Source organism: Sorex araneus, chromosome 10, assembly GCF_027595985.1.
Source record: "Sorex araneus isolate mSorAra2 chromosome 10, mSorAra2.pri, whole genome shotgun sequence".
In the NCBI taxonomy this organism is placed as follows: Eukaryota; Metazoa; Chordata; class Mammalia; order Eulipotyphla; family Soricidae; genus Sorex; species Sorex araneus.
In genome coordinates this window covers 66,890,536-66,914,444 of record NC_073311.1, presented here as the reverse complement: position 1 = coordinate 66,914,444, position 23,909 = coordinate 66,890,536, and the positions used below count along the sequence as shown (strand labels likewise).

Sequence of the window (23,909 nt, the reverse complement as noted above, 5' to 3'; positions counted from 1 at the left end):
GCGGGGCCGGCGCGGCCCCCGGCTCCGGCGCGGCGCGGGCGCAGGTCGCGGGGCCGCGGGCGGGCGCGTGTCCGGCCCCATGGCGCTGGCCCTGTCCCCCGGGGAGTGCGGCTACATCCGCACGGTGCTGGGCCAGCAGATCCTGGGCCAGCTGGACAGCTCGAGCCTGGCGCTGCCGCCCGACGCGCGGCTGCAGCAGGCGGGCGCGGCGCGGAGCCTGCGCGTGCAGGAGCAGGTGCGGCAGACGCTGGCGCGGCGCGGGCGCGGCGGGGCCGGTGAGTCCGGGCACCTGTTGCACCTGCGCGCGGGCCGGCGGGGCGGGGCGGCGCGGCGCGGGGGTCGCGCCGCCCGCGAGTGGCCGCGGGGGGTCTCGGGGAGTGTCGGGGCTCGGCGGGGTTCGGCGAAGGTCCAGCCCGGCCGGCACCTGCGGGGCGTCCGCCGGGTCGTTGGCCAGTGCCGCGGGCCAGGCTGCCCCGGACCCCCGTGCCGTGGCTGGGCCGGGAGCCGGTCTCCGTGGCTTTCCGCTTTGGCCTCGGAGAACAGGGGGCGAGGGCAGCGGGGATGGCCCCCGCCCCGCCCAGCAGCCCAGCCCCCACCCCCACCCCACTCCTGGGCCTGGAGCCCGGCTCGGTCCGTCCTCAGGGCACCCGAGGCCAGTGCTGGAGGTCTCACACTGACCCGCACCCATCGGGACGCGCTGCCCTGGGCGTCAGAACAGAGCCGGCTGCCCCCGGGTGCGTGCGCCCTTGGGGGCTTCGCCCCAAGCCCACGTTCTCTACGGGGTTCCCTCTGCAGGTGTGTGCGCGCCCAGCACCAAACCTGGGTCCGGCTGGCTGCAGAGCAGGGTCTGGGCACGCAGAAGGGGCCACGAGGAGCACAAGCTGCCCTAAGCGCCTAGGTGGTCGCGTGCAGGAGTCGGGGGTCTGCGTGTAGATTTGGGGGTCTGCGTGCGAATTCCGGGGTCTGCATGTGGATTCAGGGGTCTGCCTGTGGATTCGGGGGTCTGCATGTGCTCGCTTGAGGCCGCACAGGAGTCCCGGGTCTGCGTGCACGCTGAGGCGGCGGCCCGTGGGTGTCTGACCCCAGGGGTTGGGCTCTGAGGCCCCCCAGATGAGGAAGGGTCTGGCCTGTGTCAGTGGCACCAGCCGGCCGCAGGGCGGTCTGAGATAAGCCTGTGCCCTCTGCTGCAAACCCGGCTCCCCAGACTCCAGAATGCGTCCAGCCCCCGCCTGCGGCCGGGCTCCGAGGGCCTCTCTGTCCAGTGAAAGGTTCCAGTGAAAGTTCCGTGAGCAGGTCAGGGAAGAACATTGTTCTGTGGCTTCCTGGTTGGTCTCACGCCTGACGCTGAACAGAGTTGTGGGCGAGTTTGGATGACCCTGTACTCCCAAGGCAGTGTGTGTGTGTGTGTGTGTCTGTGTGTGTGTGGGTCTGTGTGTGAGTGTATGTGTGTGTGTCTGTGAGTGTGTGTGAGTGTATGCATCTGCGTGTGTGAATCTGTGTGTCTGTGTAAGTGCACACATGAGTCTGTCTATATGTGTGTGTATGTGAGTGTATGTGTGTCAGTGAGTGTGTGTGAGTGTATACGTCTGTGTGTGAGTCTCTGTGTCTGTGTGTGAGTGTGTGTCTGTGTGTGAATGTGAATGTGTGTGAGTATGTGAGTGTATGTGTGTGAGTGTGTTTGAGTGTCTGTGCGAATGTGTGTATGTGTGAGTGTGTGTGAGTGTATGGTGTCAGTGTGTGAGTGTATACGTCTGTGTGAGTCTGTGTCTGTGTGTATGAATGTGTGCGTGTATGTGTGTCTGTATGTTTGTGAGTGTATGTGTGTTTGTATGAGTGTGTGTGAGTGTCTGTGTGTGTCTGTGTGTGAGTGTGTGTCTATGTGTGAATGCGAATGTGTGTGAGTATATGAGTGTATGTGTGAGTGTGTGCGAATGTGTGAGTGTGTGTATGTGAGTGTATGTGTATGTGTGAGTGTGTGCGAATGTGTGAGTGTGTGTATGTGAGTGTATGTGAGTGTGTGTGAGTGTGAGTGTGTGTGAGTGTGTGTCTGTGAGTGTGTGTGCGTGTGTGTCCTGGCCTACCCAAGGTCTGGAATTGTTGGCATACCTGTGCCGGGGAGGCAGCAGATAACCTGGGGCTGTGGAGATAAGGGGCTCAGCGCCCACGATCCGTGTCGGGCGCTTCCCCTGGCGCCTTCTCCCGAATGCCAGAGGACGGGCGGGAGTTGTGCTTTGTGAGTTGCTCTGACGGGCTGTTCTTTTAGACTGTGCCCAACGCTTTAAGGTGGCCCGTCGCCCCTCTGTCGGCCGGGCCAGCGCACAGCGTGACTCCGGGCTGCCGGCTCGCACACTTCCCCTTTCAGGTGCCGCCTGGCTCGCCGCAGAGGCTGGCTGGGACCTTCGCTCTGTTGTGCCACTTTGACAGTGCTCTGTGCACGGCCCCCGGCCCCCGCGTGGAGGCCCCGTTTGAAGCTGTCACATGGTGTTCCCAAAAAGCAGCAGAGGAGATTCTGGTGGAAGTGGGGCTCCTGGAGACGTGCCACGCAGAGCCGAGGCGCCGGGCTCGCGGGGAGCCGGGGCCAAGCTGTTCCCGCATCTGTGGTGAGGGGAGGAGGCGCGGAGAGCGGCTCCGGGTGGGAAAGCCATGTGCTGTGGGAACACTCGCAGTGTCCGAGCCGAGAGATTCTTAGTCTGTCTGGGAGGAATCTCAGGAATGCGGTGACTGGGGCCGCCGGGCCATTCACCAGGCAGGTGTGTGTGGGGGAGGGTGCGTGCCCAGTGTCAGTGCGAGTCTGTCCACTCCCGGCCCCATCCAGGCTCCGCTCCCCCCGCCCCCGCCTGCCGGAGCTGAAGCTGCAGCTCGGGGGAGCAGATGGATGCAGGAGAATAAAGTATGCACACGCGTGTGCTGGTGTGTGCATGCGTGCACATGTGTGTGTCCGCTCACAAACCCATGTGTTTAAGACGTCTCTGGTTACAGTCAAAGGGAGAAGAATGTTGACACAGTGGAGCTCACGAAGGCGGCAATCCGCCTCTGCCCGCTCTGTGTGTCCGGCGCAGGCGCAGGCCTGCGTGTGGCCCTTATCGGTGCCCTTTGCCCATCATAGGACAGGCCGCTCTCTCAGCTGGGGGACGCGCTGTCACTGCCCCCGTCCCTCAGTGCTTTGCTTATCGGCGGCTGTGGTTCCCTCACGGGTTCTCTCAGGGGGAGACGAGAGTCTTCACCTCCAGACAAGCTCGCGGCGCCTCTGTTCCAGGGATCTCCAAGTGTTAATCAGCGGGGTTGCTCATTTTCTCCCCCAGAGGCCCTCCTGTGACGTGTGAGAACAGGCCGCTCGCGCCCTGGCCCTGCGCCACGAGCGTGGTGGGGACGGACTCTGGCTGGCCAGGCCTGTCCGCTCGCTGGCAAGCAGGGACTCCTGGACACGGTCCCGAGACGGGCTGGGCCCGCTGTGCGGTGGGTGACGGGGCATGACTCGGCGGGGCTGGGAACGTCAGCTCTGTGTTGGGTGAGCCCAACCCCGACTCTGGGCGAGTCCTCGAAACGACACCCCAGCCACACTCGCACCACACCCGCACTCACACCCACACCTGCACCCACACTCACACTCACACCCACACCCACATTCACACTCACACTCACACTCACACCCACACCCACATTCACACTCACACCCACACCCACACTCACACCCACACTCACACTCACGCCAGTTCCCACACTCACGCCCATACCCACACTCACACCCACACCAACACCCATACTCACACCCACACCTACATTCACACTCACACCCACACTCACACACACACTCACGCCAATTCCCACACTCACGCCCATACCCACACTCACACCCACACCAACACCCATACTCACACCCAAACCCACATTCACATTCACACTCACACCCACACCCACACCCACACTCACACTCACACCCACACTGACACTCACGCCCACACCCACACCCATGCCCACATCTATACTCATGTCCACGCCCACTTCCACACCCTGACTCACGCCCATCTCCATCCCTGGACCGTGCCCCATCCTCACCCGGATCTACCCAGCGAGCTCAGCACACAGGCAGGGGTGCCGTGGTGAGGCGCCTGGTGGCGGGCAGGGAGCTGGCCCTGCACTCACCCTGTCGTCCCCCTTCACCCTGCACCCCCGCCTCCACACACACCGCTGTGCTTTCCTGCTGTTATCTTGCCAGCGGCATTCCGCACCCTCCCCTGTGCGCCTGTGACTTCTCAGACCCCAGCCCGCCCCGGCCCCAGCTCAGGGGCTGCAGTTCCTGCGGGTGGGAGGCGAGATCGCAGGGGCCCCCTGGGGGCAAGGCGCTTAAGGGGCCAGGGAGCAGATTGGCGCTTTGGAAACGTCTGCTGGTTGCCCAGTCGGGGGGCGGGGGGTGGCTGTGGGCGGGCAGACGCTGCCTGTCCAGACTCAGCCGCACCTGCCGTGCCCCTGCCCTGCTCAGGGGAGACTGGGGGCAGAGGGAGGGAACCAGGTTTTTCTCAGCCTCGGTTCCCTGGGGCCCCCGCAGCCAGGCCCATGTATGTGCCCCTGGGGGTGACTCCCTGCTCCCCAGTTGGCTGTCCATAGTCCTCTTCAGAAAAGACGTCCCCAGGCTTCCAGAAGTGTCTCACTCCCTCAGCCCCTCGAGTTCCTGGGAGTACTGAGGGAGCAGGACTCTTTCCTGACAGCCTCTGTGGAGCTTTTGGAAGAGAGTTCTGGGGCAGGAGGAGGACAGTGGAAAGGCACCTGCTTTGCACACACCTGGCCCGGGTTTGAGCCCTGCCCATATGCCCCCGGAGCTCCACCGAGAGTGATCCTGAGCTCAGAGCCAGGAGTAACTCCTGAATGTAACCAGCTTCCCCTACCCCCCACCAAAGAAAAAGCAAGAACCAGTTGCAGACGGACATCCCCCAGGGACGCAGGGCAGACAGCCCAGCAGAGAGCCAGACCCAACAACAGAGCCAGCGTGTCGTGACTGTGAGCCAGGGGGCTCTGCTCAGGAGGCGCAGCACACACAAAGAGTTCACGCAACTCTGTCAGCAGAGGAAGACAGAAACATCACGATCCTGTCAAAGGAGGCAGGAAGGACCCGGCATCCACTCATGATGAGGACCGGGAAACGGGGTGAAGGAAGAGTCCCCAGACACAGATGTCCATTTGCAGCAAAATCAATATTGACTAGGTGCAGGAGTGGCCTAAGGGAAGTTAGAGACGAGAGAGTGAGGTGTGGTTCGCACATTGCTGAACCCTTCCCTTGCTGCCCCACCCTGATCCGAGCCCCTCATAAAAAGGCAGCTGGAAGGGAAGTAAGTAGAGTTTTAACCAAAGAGTGACTCACTTTTGCAGTTCCAAGAGATTCTTTTGTTTCCTCAGTCTAATGAGAAATTCTCATGAGATAATTCTCAGTGTGAGGAGACAGTCCTCATTGTGAGTGGATGGTCATCAGTGTGAGGAGCTGGACCTTAGTGTAAGGAGAAGTTCCTTAGTGTGAGGAGATGGTCCTGTATGTGAAGGGATGGTCCTCAGTGGAAGACTTTCTCACTGCAGGGATGGTTCCCAGTGTGGGAACGGTCCTCAGTGTTAGGAGCCTCAGTGTGTGAAGATGGTCTTCAGTGTATGGGGACGATCCTCAATGTAATTAGATGGTCCTCAGTGTGTGAGGATTGTCCTCTATGTGAGGACATGGTCAGCATTGTGAAGGGACAATCCTCAGTGTGAGAAAATGGTGCTCAGTATAAGTTGATCCTGGGTGTAAGGGGATGGTTCACAGTGTAAGGATTCAGTCCTCAGTGTATGGGGACAGTCCTCAGTATAAGGGGTGGTCATCAGTGAGATGAGATGGCCCTAGTGTAAGGAGATGGTCATCAGTGTGAGGAGATGGTCATCTGTGTAGAGACGGTCATCTGTGTGAAGAGACAGTCATCATTGTCAGGGGAAAGTTCTCAGTGTGTGGAATGATCCTCAGTGTGAGGGGAAAGCCATCAGTTGAGGAGATAGTCCTCTGTGTGGAGGAGAAATCTTTAGTGTGTGGGGACGGTCTTCAGTTTGCAGAGACGGTCATCAGAGTGCAGGATCAACATAAGGAGCCTCACTGTGATAAAACAGTTTTCGGTGTGAGAATATGATCCTCAATGTGAGGGGACTGTCTTCAGTATGAGGGGACAGTCTACAGTATGAACAGTCACTCCTCAGTGTGAGGGGATTTTCCTCAGTATAAGGAGACTGGTCCCCAGTCTGAGGGGACGGTCCTCAGTGTGAAAGGACAGTCCTCTGTGACGATTGTCCTCAGTGTGTGATGATGGTCCTTAGCATGAGGGGAAAGTCCTCAGTGTTGAAGAGATGGTCCTCAGTGTGTGGGGACAGTCATCAGTGTGAGGTGATTGTATTCAGGGTGAGGAGACAGTTCTCACTGTGAGGGACAGTGCTCAGTGTGAGGGATCGATCCTCAGTGTAAGGGGAATGTAAGGGGAATGTCCTCAGTGTGAGAAAATGGACCTCAGTCTGAAGGGACTATCCTCAGTGTGAGAAGTTGGTTCTCAGTGTAAGGGAATGGCCTTCGGCGTTAAGGATATGGGCCTATGTGTGAAGGGGTGGGTGGTTCTCAGTGTAGACGATCCTCAGTGTGCAGGAACAATCCTCAGTGTTAAGAGCCTCAGTGTGAGAAGGTGGTGCTCAGTGTGAGGAGACAGTCCTCAGTGTGAGGGGACAGTGCACAGTGTGTGGGAAAGTCACAGTGTAAGGAGACTGTATTCAGAGTGAGGAGACAGTCCTTTCTCTGAGGAGACAGTCCTCAGTGTGAGGGGATGGATCTCACTGGTAAGGGCCTATCCTCAGTATGAAGGGATGATTGTCGGTGTAAGGAGTCGGTCGTTAGTGTAATGGGTGGTCATCAGTGTGATGAGAAGGTCCTTAGTGTGAGGAGACGATCCTCAGTGTGAGGGGATGATCCTCAGTGTGAGGGGACGATCCTCAGTGTGAGGTGGGTGGCCTGTATTGTGAAGGGACGATTCTCAGTGTGAGGGGACAGTCCTCAGAGGATGGTCCTCAGTATGAGGGACCGGTTTTTAGTATGTGGGAGTAGTTCTAAGTGTGAGGGGCTGATCCCCCGTGTGAGGGGCTGGCCCTCTATACAGGGACAGTCCTCGATGTACGTGATGGTCATCAGTGTGAGGAGATTGTCCTCACTTTGAGGGGGCTCCCCTTTGTATAAGGACACTGTCCTCGGTGTAAGGAGGTGGTCATCAGTGTGAGGATTCATTCGTCATTGTGAGGGGACAGTCCTCAGTGTCCAGCAGTGGTCCTCAGTGTGAGGTCCCCGTCCTCGTTGTGAGGGGACAGACCCCTGTGTGAGGGGACGATCTCACTGTGTGTGGGGGGGGGGGGGGTCAGTCCTCATGTCCTGCAGTGGTCCTCGGTGTGAGGACCTCAGTATGTCGGGATGGTTCTCAGTGCAAGGGACAGTCCTAAGTGGCTGGCACAGTGGGGGAGGGGAGCCTCGGGAAGGGGGAGATGGTGGGGGAGGGGACAGGAGCCCTGTGTGCCGCGTTGGCCCCCCGCCCCCACCCTGCGGCCCGTGGCTCCCCAGAGAGTGTCGTGGGTCCCGCCTCACCCCGCCCGCCCGCGCCCTGCAGGGAGCCTGCACCGGACCAGCAGCGTCCCCGAGTTCGTGTACAACCTGCACTTGCTGGACAGTGATGGCGGCGGCTGGCACGTCCCCGGGCCCAGAGTCTATGACACACCGAAGGTGAGGCGGGCGGGGCTCAGCTGGGCTGGGGTGCGGGGGGCTCCGGGGGCCAGCGGGAGTTGGGTCCTGGGGCTCGCCTCACCTGGGACCCCGTGTTCTCCCGCAGATGCAGCAGCTGGGCCCCTGGGACGGACGAGGCAGCCACGGGATGGCCACGTGGGGCTCGGGGCTGGGCTGGCAGCGCCAGGCGGAGGAGCGCGCTTGGCGCCAGCCTCTGCGCCGCCTGGAAGTGTCCCCCGACCGCAGCCCCGAGCGCCCGCCCGGGGAGCCCTGGGGGTCCGTCCGCTACGCGCGCTCCGAGGTCCTGGGCAGCTCGTCCCGCTCGGGCACCTGGCAGCGGCCCCTGCCCCGCCCCGCCTGGGCCCCCGACGGCCTCCCCGGCTGCGCACTCACCTGCCCGCGGCCCCCCACCAGCCGCAGCACCGGGGACCTGCTGGACAAGGAGAACCTGGGGGCCGTGGGGGGCGCGGGCCGCCCGCTGGGGCCGCTGGGCCGGGCCACCCAGAGCAGGGCTGCCCGCGCCTCCTGGCGCCAGAGCTCATTCCACAGTGCTCGCTCCGTGCGCACCACCAGCCCCGGGGACGCGGGGGCCCGGAGGACACACCTGACTGCCGGGCAGGTGGCCGCCGTGGGGGGAGGCCGCGTGCTCCTGGACAGGAGCTCCTTCTCGGGGCCGCAGCCCGGGTGAGTCCCCCTCAGAGCCGGCCGCTGTCCCGTCCTGACCACTGTCCCTGTCCCTTCCGGCCACTGTCCCGTCCCAGCCGCACTCCCCCATCCTGCTGCCCTCTGTGCTGCCCCATAGTGTCCCTGACCCTGCCACGGGGACGGAGAGGAGGGCTGGGGGCTGACCAGGCTGGGCTGGGCTTTAGCTGCTTCCCGTGAGCCTCACTTCCTTCCTGTGGGCCTAGAGGGCACGTCCTCTGCCACGGTGCAGACATACACACAGGCACACGCATGCACACATATGGCATACACGTGCACTTACACTAGTACACACGTGCACACACACTGGCACACATGGGCACACATTGGCACATACGTGCACACACTGGCACACACAGGAACACATACAAGCACATACAAACTCATGCTCACACACACGTAGACTCACACTTGCTCACACACGTAGACTCACACTTGCTCACTCAAGCACACTTACAAAAACACATGCAGACTCATGCTCGTTCATACATGCAGATTCATACCTCGCTCACACATGCAGATTCATGCTTGCCACACACATGCAGAATCATGCTCGCTCTCTCACAGACTCGCACATTGTGGTTGCTCACACGAGGCACACAGACTCACACTCACGCTCACCACACACAGCCATGCACCCATGAACACTCACACCCATGCACACCCCTCTTACAGCCCCTCACGCCCTCCTCACACCCACTCTCCCGCACACACTGGGGCCAGGCTGTTCTTGGCAGACTCCAGGAGCTCCTCCGAGGGTGGAGGTCAGTGCGGGTCTGTCTGTGTCTTGTGTCCTCAGAGCCCCTCCCGGCCTCTGCCCTGCACAGCCGCCCTGGCCTCTGCGTCTCCCGGCTCACAGCCGTGGCTGAGGTGACACGTCGCCGGCTTTCGTGCCTGTGGTACTGAGGTGCCGGGCCACAGCCTGGCCTGCCCTTCTCGCCCCGCGGTGGCACAGTGGCTCCGGGGACAACCAGACCCTTGGTTTCACCCTGTCAGGACGTGGCCTGCCGCCCCTGTGGCAGCAGGGAGGGGCAGGACCCCACCCCCGCCCCTTGGCCGTGGCCAGGTCACAGCGCGGGCCGACCGCCGGGAGGGGGTGCTGAGCGCGTCCGTCTCTCCAGGAGTGGGGGGGACGTGGAGCTGACCCTGGAGCGTGCCGTGGGCATGCTGGACGCCGACTGCCCGCCCGGCCGCCTGTCGGCCGCGGCCACCTTCATCCAGCATGAGAGTTTCCAGAAGGCGGAGGCGCGGAGGAAGGTGAGTGCCCGTCCCCCTGCAGGCTCCGCAGCGCGACCTGCTTCCTGGTGGGGGTCAGCAGGCGCGGGGGCGTGGCCTGAGTGCCCGGGCAGGACGGTGGGTGGAGCGGGACCGGCAGGCTCTCTCTCCTCTCACCGCTTCCTCCGGGGGCCAGAGGGCTAGTCCGGGGGTCAGGACGGGGCTGGCTGCCCGAGCCCCGCGGGAGGGCCCTGCGTCCCCACAAATCCACTCGCGGTACTTGTTCTCCCACTTCTGTTTCCTGGAGCTGCTCAGCGCCGCCGAGTCCGTGCACGGCTCCCGCCGTCTGCTCCCTTTGCAGGGCTGCAAGTGTTTGCGTGTCTCCGGGAAACGGGCGGCCGCGGCTTGCCCACCCCACCCCTGCACACGCCCCCCTCCCCCCAGCCCCGCCGTACCCGCCTGCTGCCCCCGCCCCGGCTCCTGCAGAGTCTGGGCTTGTCTGCCCTGGACGGCCCCTGCTGTCCCTCTCCCCCACAGCGGGGGCTCCTGGGTGGGCCCCTGGGTGGGCTCCTGGGTGGGCCTTCCTGGCTGCCACGGGCATGGAGGTCCCCAATCGGGCCCCGAGCAGGCGTGTCGGGTGCCCCGGGCACCCCGCAGGGCCACAGGGTCCGGGGTAGGCGACGGGGCTCAGCTCACAAGGGCTCCAGGAAGCTGCTCCCGCCGCCAGCCGGCCCAGAGGCCCAGGGCGCCCCCCAGAGGCTGAGGGGGGGGTAGCCGTTCCGTCCGGGACAGAGCCACCAGTGGCAGCACGCGCCAGCGCTGGACTCGTCGTGGGAGTCCTGGCTGGGCGTCAGCCTTGGTCTTTCAAAGTGCTCAGCATTTGCTTGGTTCTTTTGAGGGTGGGGGCCGCCAGGTGCGCAGGGCTGACTCCCGGCTCTGTGCTCAGGGCTGACTCCTGGCTCTGTGCTCAGGGCTGACTCCCGGCTCTGTGCTCAGGGCTCACTCCTGGCTTGGGGGGTGCCGTGGTCTCAGCAGGACCAGCGCGTGCTGGGTGAGCGCTGACCCTGCACAGTCCCTGTTTGTCTGCCATGGCACAGCTCAATACTGTCCCACGTGTCTCTGAACCACCGTCACCACCAAGAGCAGGTGTGCCCGGCTCCCCCCTGGCCTCAGGCCTTTGTCACCTACGCGTGCTCCCTCCAGCCCGCCCGCGCCCAACGGTGCCAGCCCGTGCCCCTGCTGCTCAGACGGCCCTGAAGTCCCTGTCACTGCAGATGAACACGCCGTCTGTCTGCGTGCTCTTTGGTCTGGACTCTCACTCTGCTTAGATCTTATATTGATCCACATTGTGTGTGTATACATGTGGGTGTGGTGTGCTTGGTGTGTGCATGTTGTGGCCAGTGGTTGTGCATGTATGTGCTGTGTGCATATGTGTATTGTGTATGATGTGTGCAGGTGTGTGGTGTGTGCATGAATGGTGTCATATGTGTGTGGTGTTGCAGGTGTGGACATGTGTGATGAATGTATATGTGTGGCATGTGCATGTGTGTGCATATTGCATGGTGTGTTGTGTGGTATGTGCATGTATGGTGTGTGGTGCTGTATGTGGACATGTGTGTGGTGTGTGTGTATGGTGGCATGTGCATGTGTGGCATGTGCATGTTGTACATGTATGGTGTGTGGAGGTGTGGTATGTGTGAACATGTGTGTGGTATAAGTGTAAGGTGGCCTGTGCATGTGTGGCGTGTGCATATTGCGTGTGTTGTGTTGTGTGGTGTGTGTGGACATGTGTGTGGTATATGTGTATGGTGGCGTGTGCATGTGTGGTGTGCACATGTTGTGTGCTGTGTGTTGTGTGGCGTGTGCGGGCTGCACGAGGACACCCTGCGGGTGTTTCCGTTTGCCGTTGGTGGACTTTGGAGTCGGCCGCCTCACACAGTTGGCCCTCTCTCCTGGGAGAGGCGGGGGACGCCTTCATGCCGAGAGGGGCTGCCGGGGTCAGTGCCCCCGACCCTGCCCGCAGCGGCCCGGCCTCCCGGTAAAGCCGAGAGTCACGCTTCCCCCCCGGCCCCTGTCCTGACCGTGGCCGCGCTGCGGGGCCGTGTGCTGGCGTGATGGTCCTGCCCAGCCGTGTGCGAGCGGCTGCTTCCGTGTCCCTGTGTGGTGAGACGTGCTCCGCCGCTCCCTCAGGCACCGCCGCGCGTGCACGCAGCAGCAGGAGGGAGGTGCCCAGCGCCCGCTGCCGCGTCTCCGCAGGGCGTGGACGCCCCGGGCCAAGCCCCCAGGCTGTGTCCAGCCGCCGCAGGCGTCTGTTTGCAGAGCCAGTGTGGGTGCGAGGCCCGCCCAGCAGTGCTCGGGGCCACTCCTGGCAGGGGACCGGACCGGGCTGTGTGCGCGGCGTCCTCCCGCCGTCCTGCCCCGTCCTGCCGCCCTGTCGCTCAGACCCGTGTCTGTCGGCCCAGGCCGGGCGGAATGAACATCGTCCGGGGGAGATGCTGCTTCTGAGACCTGGGGCCCTGTCGGGGGTCCCAGCCTCCCGGGCCCCTCCTGCCGCCCGCCCACACCTTCGCCTTGTCCCGCTTCCCGCCCGTCTCCCGCCCCCCCTCCTCCCCTCCCCTCCCCTCCCCGCCTCTTCCCTGCAGCCTCGCCAGCCCTCAGCGGGTGCCCCCATCCCTGCAGCCTCTCCCAGGCCTTCTGGGGGCCCAGCGTGTGAGCACGCAGCCCCCCCACCCCCGCCCGTCTCCCCAGGAGCCGCCTGACCCCTGCCCCGGCCCGCAGGTGCACCAGCTCCGCGGCATCCCGCGGCTCCTGCAGCTGCTCAAGGTGCCGAGCGAGGACGTGCAGCGGGCCGTGTGCGGGGCCCTGCGCAACCTGGTGTTCGAAGACAACGACAACAAGCTGGAGGTGGCCGAGCTCAACGGGGTCCCCCGGCTGCTGCACGTGCTCCAGCTGACGGGAGACCTGGAGACTAAGAAGCAGATCACAGGTGCCGCTCCCCCCCCCCTCACCCCTGCCTGCTCTCCTCACCCCCCTGCTCTCCTCCTCACCCCTGCCTGCTCTCCTCACCCCTGCCTGCTCTGCTCACCCCTGCCTGCTCTCCTCACCCCCCTGCTCTCCTCCTCACCTCTGCCTGCTCTCCTCCTCACCCCTGCCTGCTCTCCTCGCCCCTGCCTGCTCTCCTCACCCCTCCCTGCTCTCCTCACCCCTGCCTGCTCTCCTCCTCACCCCCTCCTGCTCTCCTCCTCACCCCTGCCTGCTCTCCTCACCCCGCTGTGCTGGCAGGGAGCGCTCAGCAGCCACCAACCTGCACGTTCACATGGGCCCCTCAGGAGAACCTCCAGCCGGGCCCTGCCCTGTGTCCCCTCACACAGCCCAGGGAGACAGAGATGGGACGGCCCCTGTCAGCTCTGGGGCTAACCGGGGGCGGCCCCTGCCCTGTGAACTGCTGTCCTGCACTGGAGCTGCCCTCCCCGCCCCACCCCACCCCCATCCCGTCTACTCCCCCACCCTGTGACTCCCCTCCCCCTCCCTCTCTCCATGTGTGTGCATGTATGTAGATGTGTGTAGATGTGTGCGTGTAGATGTGTGCGTGTAGATGTGTGCGTGTAGATGTGTGTATGTGTGTATAGATGTGTGTGGATGTGTGTGCATGTGTAGGTGTATATGTGTGTATGTGCATGCATGTGTAAACATGTGCTTAGATATGTGCGTGTGTGTGTAAATGTGTGTGTGTATAGATGTGTGTGCATGTGTGTGCATGCATCTGAGTTGCTGGCCGTGCGGCCTGCCCCTCCCTGGCTGGTCCTGCCTGAGCCCCCCACCCCCCGCAGGTCTGCTGTGGAACCTGTCGTCCAGTGACCGGCTGAAGCACCTGCTGGTGTCCGAGGCTCTGGCCACCCTGACCGAGAGCGTGGTGGTGCCCTTCTCGGGCTGGCCCGAGGGCGACTACCCCAAGGCCAACGGGCTGCTGGACCTGGACATTTTCTACAACGTCACGGGCTGCCTGAGGTGAGCCCGCCTGCTGGCACGCCCGGGGCCCTCGGAGACTTGGGAGGGGGGACACCGCCGCGGCCCCTGAGCTCTGTCCCGCGGGGGTGCCGAGACCCTGCCCATGATAGGCCCGAGAGCCGTGTGTGCCTGGTGAGTCCCACAGGCCCGCGTCCAGGGGCACCGTCCTGAGCTGGGCACAGGTCAGCTGCACTCCAGTGGAGGGACCCCTCAGGGATGCCCTGGGAGACACGGGGTCACGGGGACATGGGACACGGGGTCATGGGGGACACGGGGTCACGGGGGACACGGGGACGCAGAGACGTGGGGACATAGACAGGGGGACGCACAGACATGGGGACACGGGGGATGTGGGCGCTCAGGGGAGATGCACAGGGCCTGGGAGGCCTCGGGGCTCACAAGGGGCCATGGGGTCACGGCAGGTCATGGGGCACAAGGGCCGTGGCGGGCTGCAGCCCTGGGCCAGCACTGGCTCCCTGTCCAGCTCTTGGCCCTTCCCTCAGGCCGCAGGACGACCCCGTGACGCCCACTCAGCCGCTCTCACATGGTGTGTGTGCGTGTGTGTGCATATGTGTGTGTGCACGTGTGCGTGAGAGCGTGTGCACATGCGTGTGTGCATGTGTGCATGTGCATGTGTGTGCGTGTGTGTGTGAGCATGTGGACTCAGCACAGTGAGAGCCGGGCTGTGTTGGGGCCAGTGGCCGTAGAACCAGCCGTCCTGCACACAGCATCTTAGTCCCGACCCTCTGGGTCACAGTGGCGACATCCGGCTGTGGTCAGACCCAGACAAGGCCTCTGAGCTTGTGTTCTAGAATATCCATGCGGGTGCAGTGTTGGGGGTTTCAAATGGCAGAGCAGCCGGGGCCCCCGGTGAGCACTGTGGGGGGAGTGGGGGGAGGTTTCAAGGCAGGTGCCCTCCGTGGCCTCTCGGGGACTCTCCCTGACGCCCTCCATCTCCTCAGACACGCCCCCTCTCGTCTGGAGGGCTGAGGCCAGCCCGTGCTGCCAGGCCCCCCTCCCCCTGCCTTCCCCCGCTCTGCCTCTGCTCCTTCCTCGGGCTGAACACGCAGACGGGGGCGCGTGGGTGAGGACTCGGGTCTAAAGAATCAGATCGTTCTCCCCGGTAGCAAATTAGCGTTTCTCCTCTTGGTGGGAACACGGGTCTGAAGGCAGATCAGAGCTTCCGAGCGCGCAACCTCAATCCGGTCATTTACCTCCGGAAAATAACTCGGCCGGCCCGCCAAGGGAGAGGGGTGGGATTTCCCAGGGCCGCATGGTGTCGGGGGTGGGTCGCGGCAGACCCGGCGGGAGCCTGCAGGTGTGGGGCTCAGGCTGCCGGCCAGGACCACACGGTTCCGCGGGGAGCGGCTTTCCAGAAACAGGGACAGCAGCGTCGCCAGCTGGAGCCTGGGGGTCTGTGAATTATTTAAGCGCTCGCTGTTTGGCACGCCGGCAGCCGCGCGTGGGCGCCGCGGATAATGGATCGGCTCTGCTTCCGGCACACGCTCGTGGGCACGGCCACGGCGGGGACCTGGTCTCCCCGCGGCATCGCGGTGGGCACAGATGCTTCATAAGCGCCGAGGGCTGAGGCGTTCTCGCAGCTGTGCGGGCGTGGGGCGGCGGCTTCCTCTGCTCCCCGGGACCCTCGGGTGCTGGCACCCAGCCCGGGACTAAGAAACGGGGTGCTGAGAAACAGTAGGGCCCCCCTGCCTTCCCCCCACCCTCGGCCTGGAAACCAGCAGGGGGTCAGGAGTGTCGGGGCCCCCTCGGCACGCAGGGGCCTGTCCGCCCACACCCTGCTCCAGGCCCTGGAAGGTCCCTTCCGGGAGCAGAGGCGGGGGCCCAGGGGCCGCAGAGCCTTCCCACCGGCTGCAGGACCCGTCTCTGAGCCCACACCCAGCCCCAGCAGCCTGGTGGGGCCCCTGCCCCGGCCCTGAGCACACCAGATGTGGCCACAAGCACAAAACAAGGTCCTGACGTTTCTGGTTCAGGAAGGAGCTGGTGGGAGGCGTGAAGGCAGCCTCGAGGACCCCCGAGTCCCCCCACGTGCTGTGCGTGACCACGTGGGCACCTCGCTCTGGTCGCCCCTGTGTCCTGCGGCTGGAGGGCCTCTCCGACCTGCGGTTCCTATTTCTGGGTGCTGAGTAAGGCGGGAAACATGCCGCTCGGGCCCGCCCTGGCGCTTCCTGTCAGCTGCACCTCCGGGGGGCAGCGCCTGATAAGCCCCTTCCAGCCTGGATAACGCCGCGGCCCCTCGCCCAGAATAAACACCCTGACCCGTGCAGGCATGCGGGCGACGGGCCGGAACGTCCACGTGGCGCGGCTCCAGCAGCTGGAAAGGTCGGAGGGTCACGGGGGACGTGTTGGCTGAGTCGGACACGCCTGCCCCGCTCTCAGGAGGTGCCCGCCCCCACCTCGCCAGCCCCGAGTGACCCCCTGGGCGGGCTCTGTCCTGGGGGCTGGAGGAGCTGCTGTTTGCCCAGGGTTCGAGGGACCGCTTCTGGGGGGAACTGCAGCACATGGGTTTCTCTGCGGCTTGTCAGCCAACTCGCCATCTGTCAGGCAGCAGCCTGCTGGGTCTGAAGAAACGCGAGCAGAAAGGGGCTCTGAGAACTAGACGGAACCAAAACTCGCAGGAGGGACTTTTCTCAGTCTCCGAGGGGCCAGAGGCAGCACAAGGTTCAGGCTCTGCCCCGCACACAGCCCACCCGGACTAACCCCGGCATCTGCCAGGGCCGAGCCCCGAGTGCACAGTCAGCCCTGACCGAGCACGGGCCAGTGAGTGAGGGACGGGTCGGTTGAGCAGCCGTGAATCTGCTCTGCCTTAATCTGGCCCAGGCTGGTGGCGCGTCTAACCCGAGCTGTCTTCCCTGGTGTTGAGGCAGTGGCCTGCCGCTGGCCCTTCCCGCTGCCCTGCGACCTCAGGTGTGATCGGTCATTGTGAACTACCTGTGTGATCAGGTGTGCTGGGTCATCGATGGCTGTGACCGGCAGGTTGCTGAGTTATTGATTACCCATGGCTGTGATCGGCAGGTTGCTGAGTTATTGATTATCGATGGCTGTGATTGGCAGGTTGCTGAGTTATTGATTACTGATGGCTGTGATCGGCAGGTGTGCTGAGTTGTTTATTACTGATGGCTGTGACCGGCAGGTTGCTGAGTTATTGATTACCCATGGCTGTGATCGGCAGGTTGCTGAGTTATTGATTATCGATGGCTGTGATTGGCAGGTTGCTGAGTTATTGATTACTGATGGCTGTGATCGGCAGGTGTGCTGAGTTGTTTATTACTGATGGCTGTGACCGGCAGGTTGCTGAGTTATTGATTACCCATGGCTGTGATCAGCAGGTTGCTGAGTTATTGATTACCGATGGCTGTGATCGGCAGGTTGCTGAGTTATTGATTACCGATGGCTGTGATCGGCAGGTTGCTGAGTTATTGATTACCGATGGCTGTGATCGGCAGGTTGCTGAGTTATTGATTACTGATGGCTGTGATTGGCAGGTTGCTGAGTTATTGATTACTGATGGCTATGATCAGCAGGTTGCTGAGTTATTGATTACTGATGGCTGTGATCGGCAGGTGTGCTGAGTTGTTTATTACTGATGGCTGTGATCAGCAGGTTTACTGAGTTATTGATTATTGATGGCTGTGATTGGCAGGTTGCTGAGTTATTGATTACCGATGGCTGTGATCGGCAGGTTGCTGAGTTATTGATTATCGATGGCTGTGATCGGCGGGTGTGCTGAGTTATTGATTACTGATGGCTGTGATCGGCAGGTTTACTGAGTTATTGATTATTGATGGCTGTGATTGGCAGGTTGCTGAGTCATCGATACCGATGACTGTGGTTGCTTATTGTGACCCATCACTGTCAGATCCGTCCCTGCTCTTGGCAAGTGTGATCTCTGAGCAGGCCGGATGCTGTGTCCATCCCTGGCCCCTCTGGTCCTGTGGGGTGGGGTCCCTTGTGTGTGCACAGTGTGGGCAGGTGTGGGCTGCCTTGTCTGAGGAAGGCGGCAGCTGTGACCTCGATGTCTGTTCCCGCTGATGTTCGGTCATAGAGGCCCCTGGCGGCTCCTCGTCCTGACGCTGACCACGGGACGGCTCTCCCGGCTCCGGCCTCACCAGGCCTGAGTCACTGAGGTGGTTGAGGTGGAGGAAACCTGCAGAGGAAGAAGCGTGAGGGAAGCTGGGGAGAGGGAGGGGCAGTGCCACAGCCAGCGCCCGCGGGCCGTCTGGGGCCCCTCAGGGGCAGGCAGTGGCGGTGGGGCGGTGCCCACGGCCACCCGTGCCGGGCTCAGCCCACGTGTCTCGCAGGAACATGAGCTCGGCGGGGCCGGAAGGCAGGAAGGTGATGAGGAGGAGCGAGGGCCTCATCGACTCCCTGGTCCACTACGTGCGCGGCACCATCGCCGACTACCAGCCCGACGACAAGGTCCTGCCCGCCCGCCCCGCCCCGCCCCGCCCCGCCCCGCCCCGCCCCTGCAGGCGGGGTCCCCCTCTGCCGAGGGACATGTCAGGGGCACCGGGTGCTGCCTCGGCCTGGCCAGGGGCTCACGGCCACTCAGGCGCCGGCTCCAGCCCTGCGCCTTCCTCGGGGGCCCCGGGAGGTCGGAGGGCCCCGCCCGCTGCTCCTGCTCCCGGTCACGCCGCGCCCCGCGTGCCTCGGCAGGCCACGGAGAACTGCGTGTGCGTGCTGCACAACCTCTCGTACCAGCTGGAGGCCGAGCTCCCCGACCCCCACGCCCAGAGCATCTACGCCGCGCAGCGCAGCGCCCCGCCCGACAGCGGCCGCAGCGTGGGCTGCTTCGGGGTCCGCAGCCGGAAGGTGAAGGAGGTAGGCGGGGCGGGGCGCCCACGGAGAGACCCCCGGGCCCGGCGCTGCCTGCAGGCCGCCCTCTCCCTCCGCCCTTCCTCCTGATTTCCCCAGGACTCCTGCTCTTTCGTCCTCCCCTCCCTCCCTCCCTCCCCTCTCCCTCCTCCTCTCACCCTTCTCTCTCCTTTCCTCCTGCTCCTCCCTCTCTTCCCCTCCTCCTCCCCCACCCCCTCCTCCCTCCCTCCCTCTGGCTATTCCTTCTCCTCCCGTCCCTGCCCTCCGCCAGGCAGAGCTGGGCTGAAACCCGCGTCCACGCAGGGCAGGGAGGCGGGGGGGGGGTGGGTTAGTGCTCCATCCCAGGTCCCAGGGTCCTGCGGCGCGGGCCACAGGGGAGACTGGCCTGGCCATGCGTCACCTGCGGTGTGTGTCCAGCAGTGGCAGGCCCTGCCCATGCCGGAGGAGAAGAGCAGCCCCAAGGGCGTGGAGTGGCTGTGGCACTCGATCGTGATCCGCATGTACCTGTCCCTCATCGCCAAGAGCTCCCGCACCTACACGCAGGAGGCGTCCCTGGGGGCCCTCCAGAACCTGACGGCGGGCAGCGGCCCGGTGAGCACGGGGCCCGCCCCGGGGAGCCGAGACCAGGTGTGGGACGCAGCGGGGACACGGCTCGAGCACGGTCCCCGGGCCAGGTGCCATCCGAGGTTCAGACCGAATGTGTCTGCAGAGTGCACTTGGCTTTCCTGTCGCCTTCGGGACGGGCATTCCGTGGATTTGGGATTTGTGCACGGCGAGTGACGGGGTTGAGTTCTCCACCCCGCTGAGGCGAGGCTGTCTTCCCTCACACGTGCAGACGGGGTGCGGTGTGGGCGGAGGGCGAGGTGCAGCCTCCCGAGAGACTCGAGGCCGTGGAGCTGCGGTTCCTGCCACCCGCCACAACCCTGTGTCCGCACAGATGCCGGCAGCCGTGGCACAGCTGGTGGTGCAGAGGGAGAACGGCCTGCAGCATGCCCGCAAGATGCTGCACGTCGGGGAGCCCAGCGTGCGCCGGGCCGCTGTCTCGCTCCTGCGGAACCTCTCACGGAACCTCCCGCTGCAGGACGACATTGGTGAGTCGCGTGCAGCGCCCAGTGGCCGCCACTGCCAGAGCAGACAGGGTCTGTCGGTCAGACCTGAGGGCACACGGGTGTCCTGTCAGACCTGAGGGCACACGGGTGTCCTGTCAGTCGGATCCCAGAGCAGGTGGGTGTCCTGTCAGTCAGATCCCAGAGCAGGTGGGTGTCCTGTCAGTCAGACCCCAGAGCAGACAGGGTTTTCTGTCAGTCGGACCCCAGAGCAGATGGGTGTCCTGTCAGTCAGACCCCAGAGCAGATGGGGTGTCCTGTCAGTCAGACCCCAGAGCAGGTGGGTGTCCTGTCAGTTGGACCCAGAGAAAATGGGGCATCCTGTCAGTCGGACCCCAGAGTAGATGGGTGTCTTGTCAACCCCAGAGCAGACAGGTGTCCTGTCAGATCCGAGAGCAGCCTCTGTCGTCCGGCCTGTGTGCTGACAGGGAGCACTTGGGCAAGAACGAGGCTCTTGGTCTCAGGAGCCAGAGGACAGAGGGCAGAGCCAGTGCCGGGACCAGGGAGGTGGGCGCAGGGTTTAGCAGGGTCGTGTGTGCACACGGCTGGGTCATGTGTGCACACGGCTGCAGCATGACCTGAGGAAACGGGCGTTCCCGCTGCCAGTGAGTGGGTGTCTGGGGAAAGAGCCGACACGGCCGTGGAAAGTCATCGTGTAGAACAAGTCTGCGTTCAGCCTTGAGGCCCCTCCTGAAACTGTCCAGAGCTCAAGGAACCTACGGCAGGGCCACATGCAGTGACACTGTCACTCTGTCCTTCCCCCTTGCGACTATCCCGAGGTGCCGGACGGGGCTGCCACCCCTGTGCCCAGCTGTGCTGCCCCCGACTCCCACCCGCTGGCCTGCCTTCCTGGTGGGGTGACGCGTCCCCCGAGCTGGGCCCGCCGCTCCTCTGTGGCTGTGCCTTGGTTCCCGGCAGCTGTGGGGGCCCCACCAGCTCCCCCGCGCCTCAGCGCTTCTCCCGGTTGCCGTGCGTCTCCTTTCACGCTGGCAGCGACGTGTTCTTCGTACCGGCGAGAACGCCGAGGCCTCTCGTGCGACGCCGGAGATGGTCCTGCCCGCCTGGCAGCATCGGGGCGTGTGACTCTCAGCCCTGTTGGGCCCTGTCGGTCCCGTGTGGCTGTCAGCAGCTCCTGAGTGAACGTCCCTGTACGAAGCGTTTCGTTTTGGAGCGATGCTTTTGGGAGCCAGACGGCAGGAAGCACTGCCCAGCGCTGGCGTGCCCCGTCCGTGGGCCCGCGGCTCCGAGCAGGGCCCCCAGGCCGGGCGTGTGCGCCTGACACTCCGGGATGTCTTGTGGGACGTGTCCTGCGACCCCTCAGGACCCCCAGCATCCCGCTTTGCTTCGCCGCAGCCAAGGAGACGCTGCCCGACCTGGTGTCGGTCCTGCCGGCCGCCGTGCCCAGCACCGAGCTGCTCATCGAGACCACGGCGTCCGCCTGCTACACCCTCAGCAACCTGGTGCAGACCAGCCTGCAGCACGCGCGCGACCTGCTGGGCTCCGGGGCGCTGCCCAAGCTCATGGCCATCAGCGCCGACGACGCGTGAGTCCCGGCCCAGACCGTGCTGAGCCGCCGCCGGGAGCCCGGGCGTGCGGGGGGTCCGGGCGGGCGGGGGGCCGCGGCGGACACACTCTGAGCTCGGCCCTCTGCCCCGGCAGCGCCGTGTCCAACAAGGCCAGCCGGGCGGCCTCGGCCCTGCTGTTCTCCCTGTGGGCGCACACGGAGCTGCACGGCGCCTACAGGAAGGTGAGTGCCGGGTCGCGCCCGCGGGCCCTGGGGGCGGCCCCGAGTGCCCACGGCCGCCCTGTCCGCTTGCAGGCCCAGTTCAAGAAGACGGACTTCGTCAACAGCCGGACCGCCAAAGCGTACCACTCCCTGAAGGACTGAGGGGCAGCACGGCGGGGCCGCGGGGGCCGCCATTGCTCCCGTCCCCGCTGATGACAGCAGCTGTGACCCCCGAGCTCAGCCCCCGCTCCTCTCCCCTTCCCGGCTCCGGTTCAGTGGCCCAGATGCAGGTGTCCCGGCCGGAGCTGCTGCCTGTGGCCCGTCCACAGTGGGACTCTCTGGGCCAACACACAAGGAGCCCGAACCCCAGCGGGCGGGACAGCCCCCTCACCCCTCACCCCTCCAGCCCCCCTCACCCCTCCAGCCCCCCTCACCCCTCCAGCCCCCCTCACCTCTCCAGCCCCTCTCACCTCTCACCCCTCCAACCCCCCTCACCTCTCACCCCTCCAACTCCCTCACCCCTCCCTCACCCCTCCAGCCCCCCTCACCCCTCCAGCCCCCCTCACCCCTCCAGCCCCCCTCACCCCTCCAGCCCCCCTCACCTCTCCAGCCCCCCTCACCTCTCCAGCCCCCCTCACCCCTCCAACCCCCTCACCCCTCACCCCTCCAACCCCCTCACCCCTCACCCCTCCAGCCCCCCTTACCCCTCCAGCCCCCTCAGCTCCTGTCAGCCCCCCACTCCTCACTCCCTCAGCCCTTACCCCCTCGGCTCCTGTCAGGCCCCCTGGCCCCTCACCCCACAGCCCCCCTAGCCCCTCACCCCCTCAGCTCCTGTCAGCCCATCAGCCCCCCTCAGCCCACCCCGCCAAGCGAGTATGACTATACCTGGGGTGGACCGGACCCTCTCCTGGCGCTCAGGGATATCTGGCTCGCGGGGTCCCTGCCTGGCTCCTGGAGGGGGTCCCCCCGGCCCACTTGCGGAGGGGTCTCAGGCCTGGGGCTGCCTCAGCTCGGGGACAGTCTGTGCCCCCAGCCCGAGTCTGCCGGTGTTCGAGGGAGCCCAGGATGCCAGCGAGACGCTCTCCTCAGGCCCTTCCTCACAGCGGGAGCTTGTTAGGCACCAGCTGGCCGCTGGGGTGGGCACTGGGGTGGGCACTGGGGGGGGCACTGGGGTGGCCGCTGGAGCATGGGGGTTCTGAGGAGGCCGCGGGGCCGGGCGCAGGCTCCGTGGGGCTCGGCTGCGGCGTGTCACAGGGCTAGGGCCGGTGCTGTCACGACCCCCCTCGGAGTATTCCTGCTGTGCTTGTCGCAAGGAAGAGGCGAAAGCGCCTTCGTCTACTTTTGACCAGAAACAAGACACGTGATAGAAAATAAATTCTCGTTTCCAACGTGAACGTGTGCGCGGGTCTTTACGGCGCTTGGCGCAGGAAGGGCTCTTCACGGATGTCACTTCCCCCCTGGCCCCGGAACTCTGCACGCACACACGCAGCACGCCCTGGAATCGCCCCGTGACTACCGGAACCCGGGGAACGCGGGGCCGGGTTCCTGCATCTAAGGCCCTGGTGCTCATGGGCTGCACATTTGTATGGCCGAGACAAAGCCACCAAGGCGGGCCACAGCCTCTAGGTCACGTGGCAGAGCGAATCAGGGGAGGACAGTGGTCACGGGGCAGGCACTGTAGGCCCTGCCAGAGCCCCCAGCCCGCAAGTCCCGGCTGAGCCGCCATCAGACCACAGCAGGGGAACGAGGTGGGGCCGGTGCAGCGTCCTGGGGCCGCTTTCCAAACTGACGGCCCCTGTCTGTCGATCCTTGTTTCTTCGGGCCCCTGGACCTTTGCTGCGGCGAGGCCTTCCTCGGGGCCCTTGGGAGACGGCAGAAACCGTCTGCAGAAGCCGCAGAGCGGGAGCTGTGTCGGGCTTGTCAGGGGGCCGGGACACAGCAGCAGCCACCAGGGCTTTGCCTGAAACCAGGCCCGCCGGAGACGCAGCTCGGAGGCCCAGCACGGGCAGGGAGTGACCGCACCGCGGGACGTGTGTCCCCGCTGCAGGCCCGCGACAGGGCCGGGTCGGGTCAGCGTGAAATGGCTCTGAGGCCACAGGAGGGGGCGGGCCGTCTATTTCAGGACCAAGAACAGGCTGGACTCGGCCCAGCAGGGGCAGGTACAGCCACTGGCCGGGCCTCAGAGCAAGAAAGAGGACACAGGACAGACGCTGGGCTGACAGGGACGAGGGGGGACTGAGGGGCACAGAGGGCTCTGCGGGGAGAATCCCCCGGGGCTGACTGGCCCGAGCCGCCTGCCCGCACAGCAGCTTTAAGTGATGAGCGTGTGGTGGGCCGCACCCCTGCACCCCACCCCACACCCCTGCACCCCATCCCACCCCCCCACGGGCCAGCCGATGCTCGGGTGGTGCAGGGGTCGGTTCCTCTGCTGCTGCGCCCAGGTCACTCCCAAAGGTCTGAACTTGGTCCTACAGTTCAGGAGGGGTCTGCGGGGGCCGGGGTGTGTGCGCAGAGGCCCAAAGCCCAGCAGTGCCCTCACCCCGGCGAAGGCTGAGGC

At 64.5% G+C, this 23,909-nt stretch overlaps 1 protein-coding gene across 2 annotated transcripts; it reads left to right on the top strand.

Annotated features, from left to right (window-relative positions):
• PKP2 (plakophilin 2) lies at positions 1-21,950 on the top strand. 2 transcript variants are annotated; one of them, XM_055117958.1, is made up of 13 exons: positions 1-275; positions 7,650-7,762; positions 7,869-8,446; positions 9,586-9,721; positions 12,458-12,665; positions 13,510-13,687; positions 18,007-18,124; positions 18,362-18,526; positions 18,941-19,111; positions 19,458-19,611; positions 20,980-21,169; positions 21,286-21,373; positions 21,446-21,950. In XM_055117958.1, the coding sequence occupies exons 1-13, from the start codon at positions 80-82 to the stop codon at positions 21,512-21,514; spliced, it is 2,364 nt and encodes a 787-aa protein (XP_054973933.1). In that variant the 5' UTR covers positions 1-79; the 3' UTR covers positions 21,515-21,950. The 2 variants fall into 2 exon arrangements, with proteins under 2 accessions (XP_054973933.1, XP_054973932.1); XM_055117957.1 differs by having other exon boundaries at positions 18,938-19,111; positions 21,446-21,949.
• The last annotated feature ends 1,959 nt before the right edge of the window (positions 21,951-23,909 follow it).

Bases quoted from the DNA above. Each gene is read 5' to 3' on its own strand.
- PKP2 (XM_055117957.1), top strand. From the start codon at position 80: ATGGCGCTGGCCCTGTCCCCCGGGGAGTGCGGCTACATCCGCACGGTG. The intron at 9,722-12,457 runs GTGAGTGCCCGT...CCCGGCCCGCAG, and splicing joins AGGCGGAGGCGCGGAGGAAG to GTGCACCAGCTCCGCGGCAT. The intron at 18,125-18,361 runs GTCCTGCCCGCC...GTGCCTCGGCAG, and splicing joins ACTACCAGCCCGACGACAAG to GCCACGGAGAACTGCGTGTG.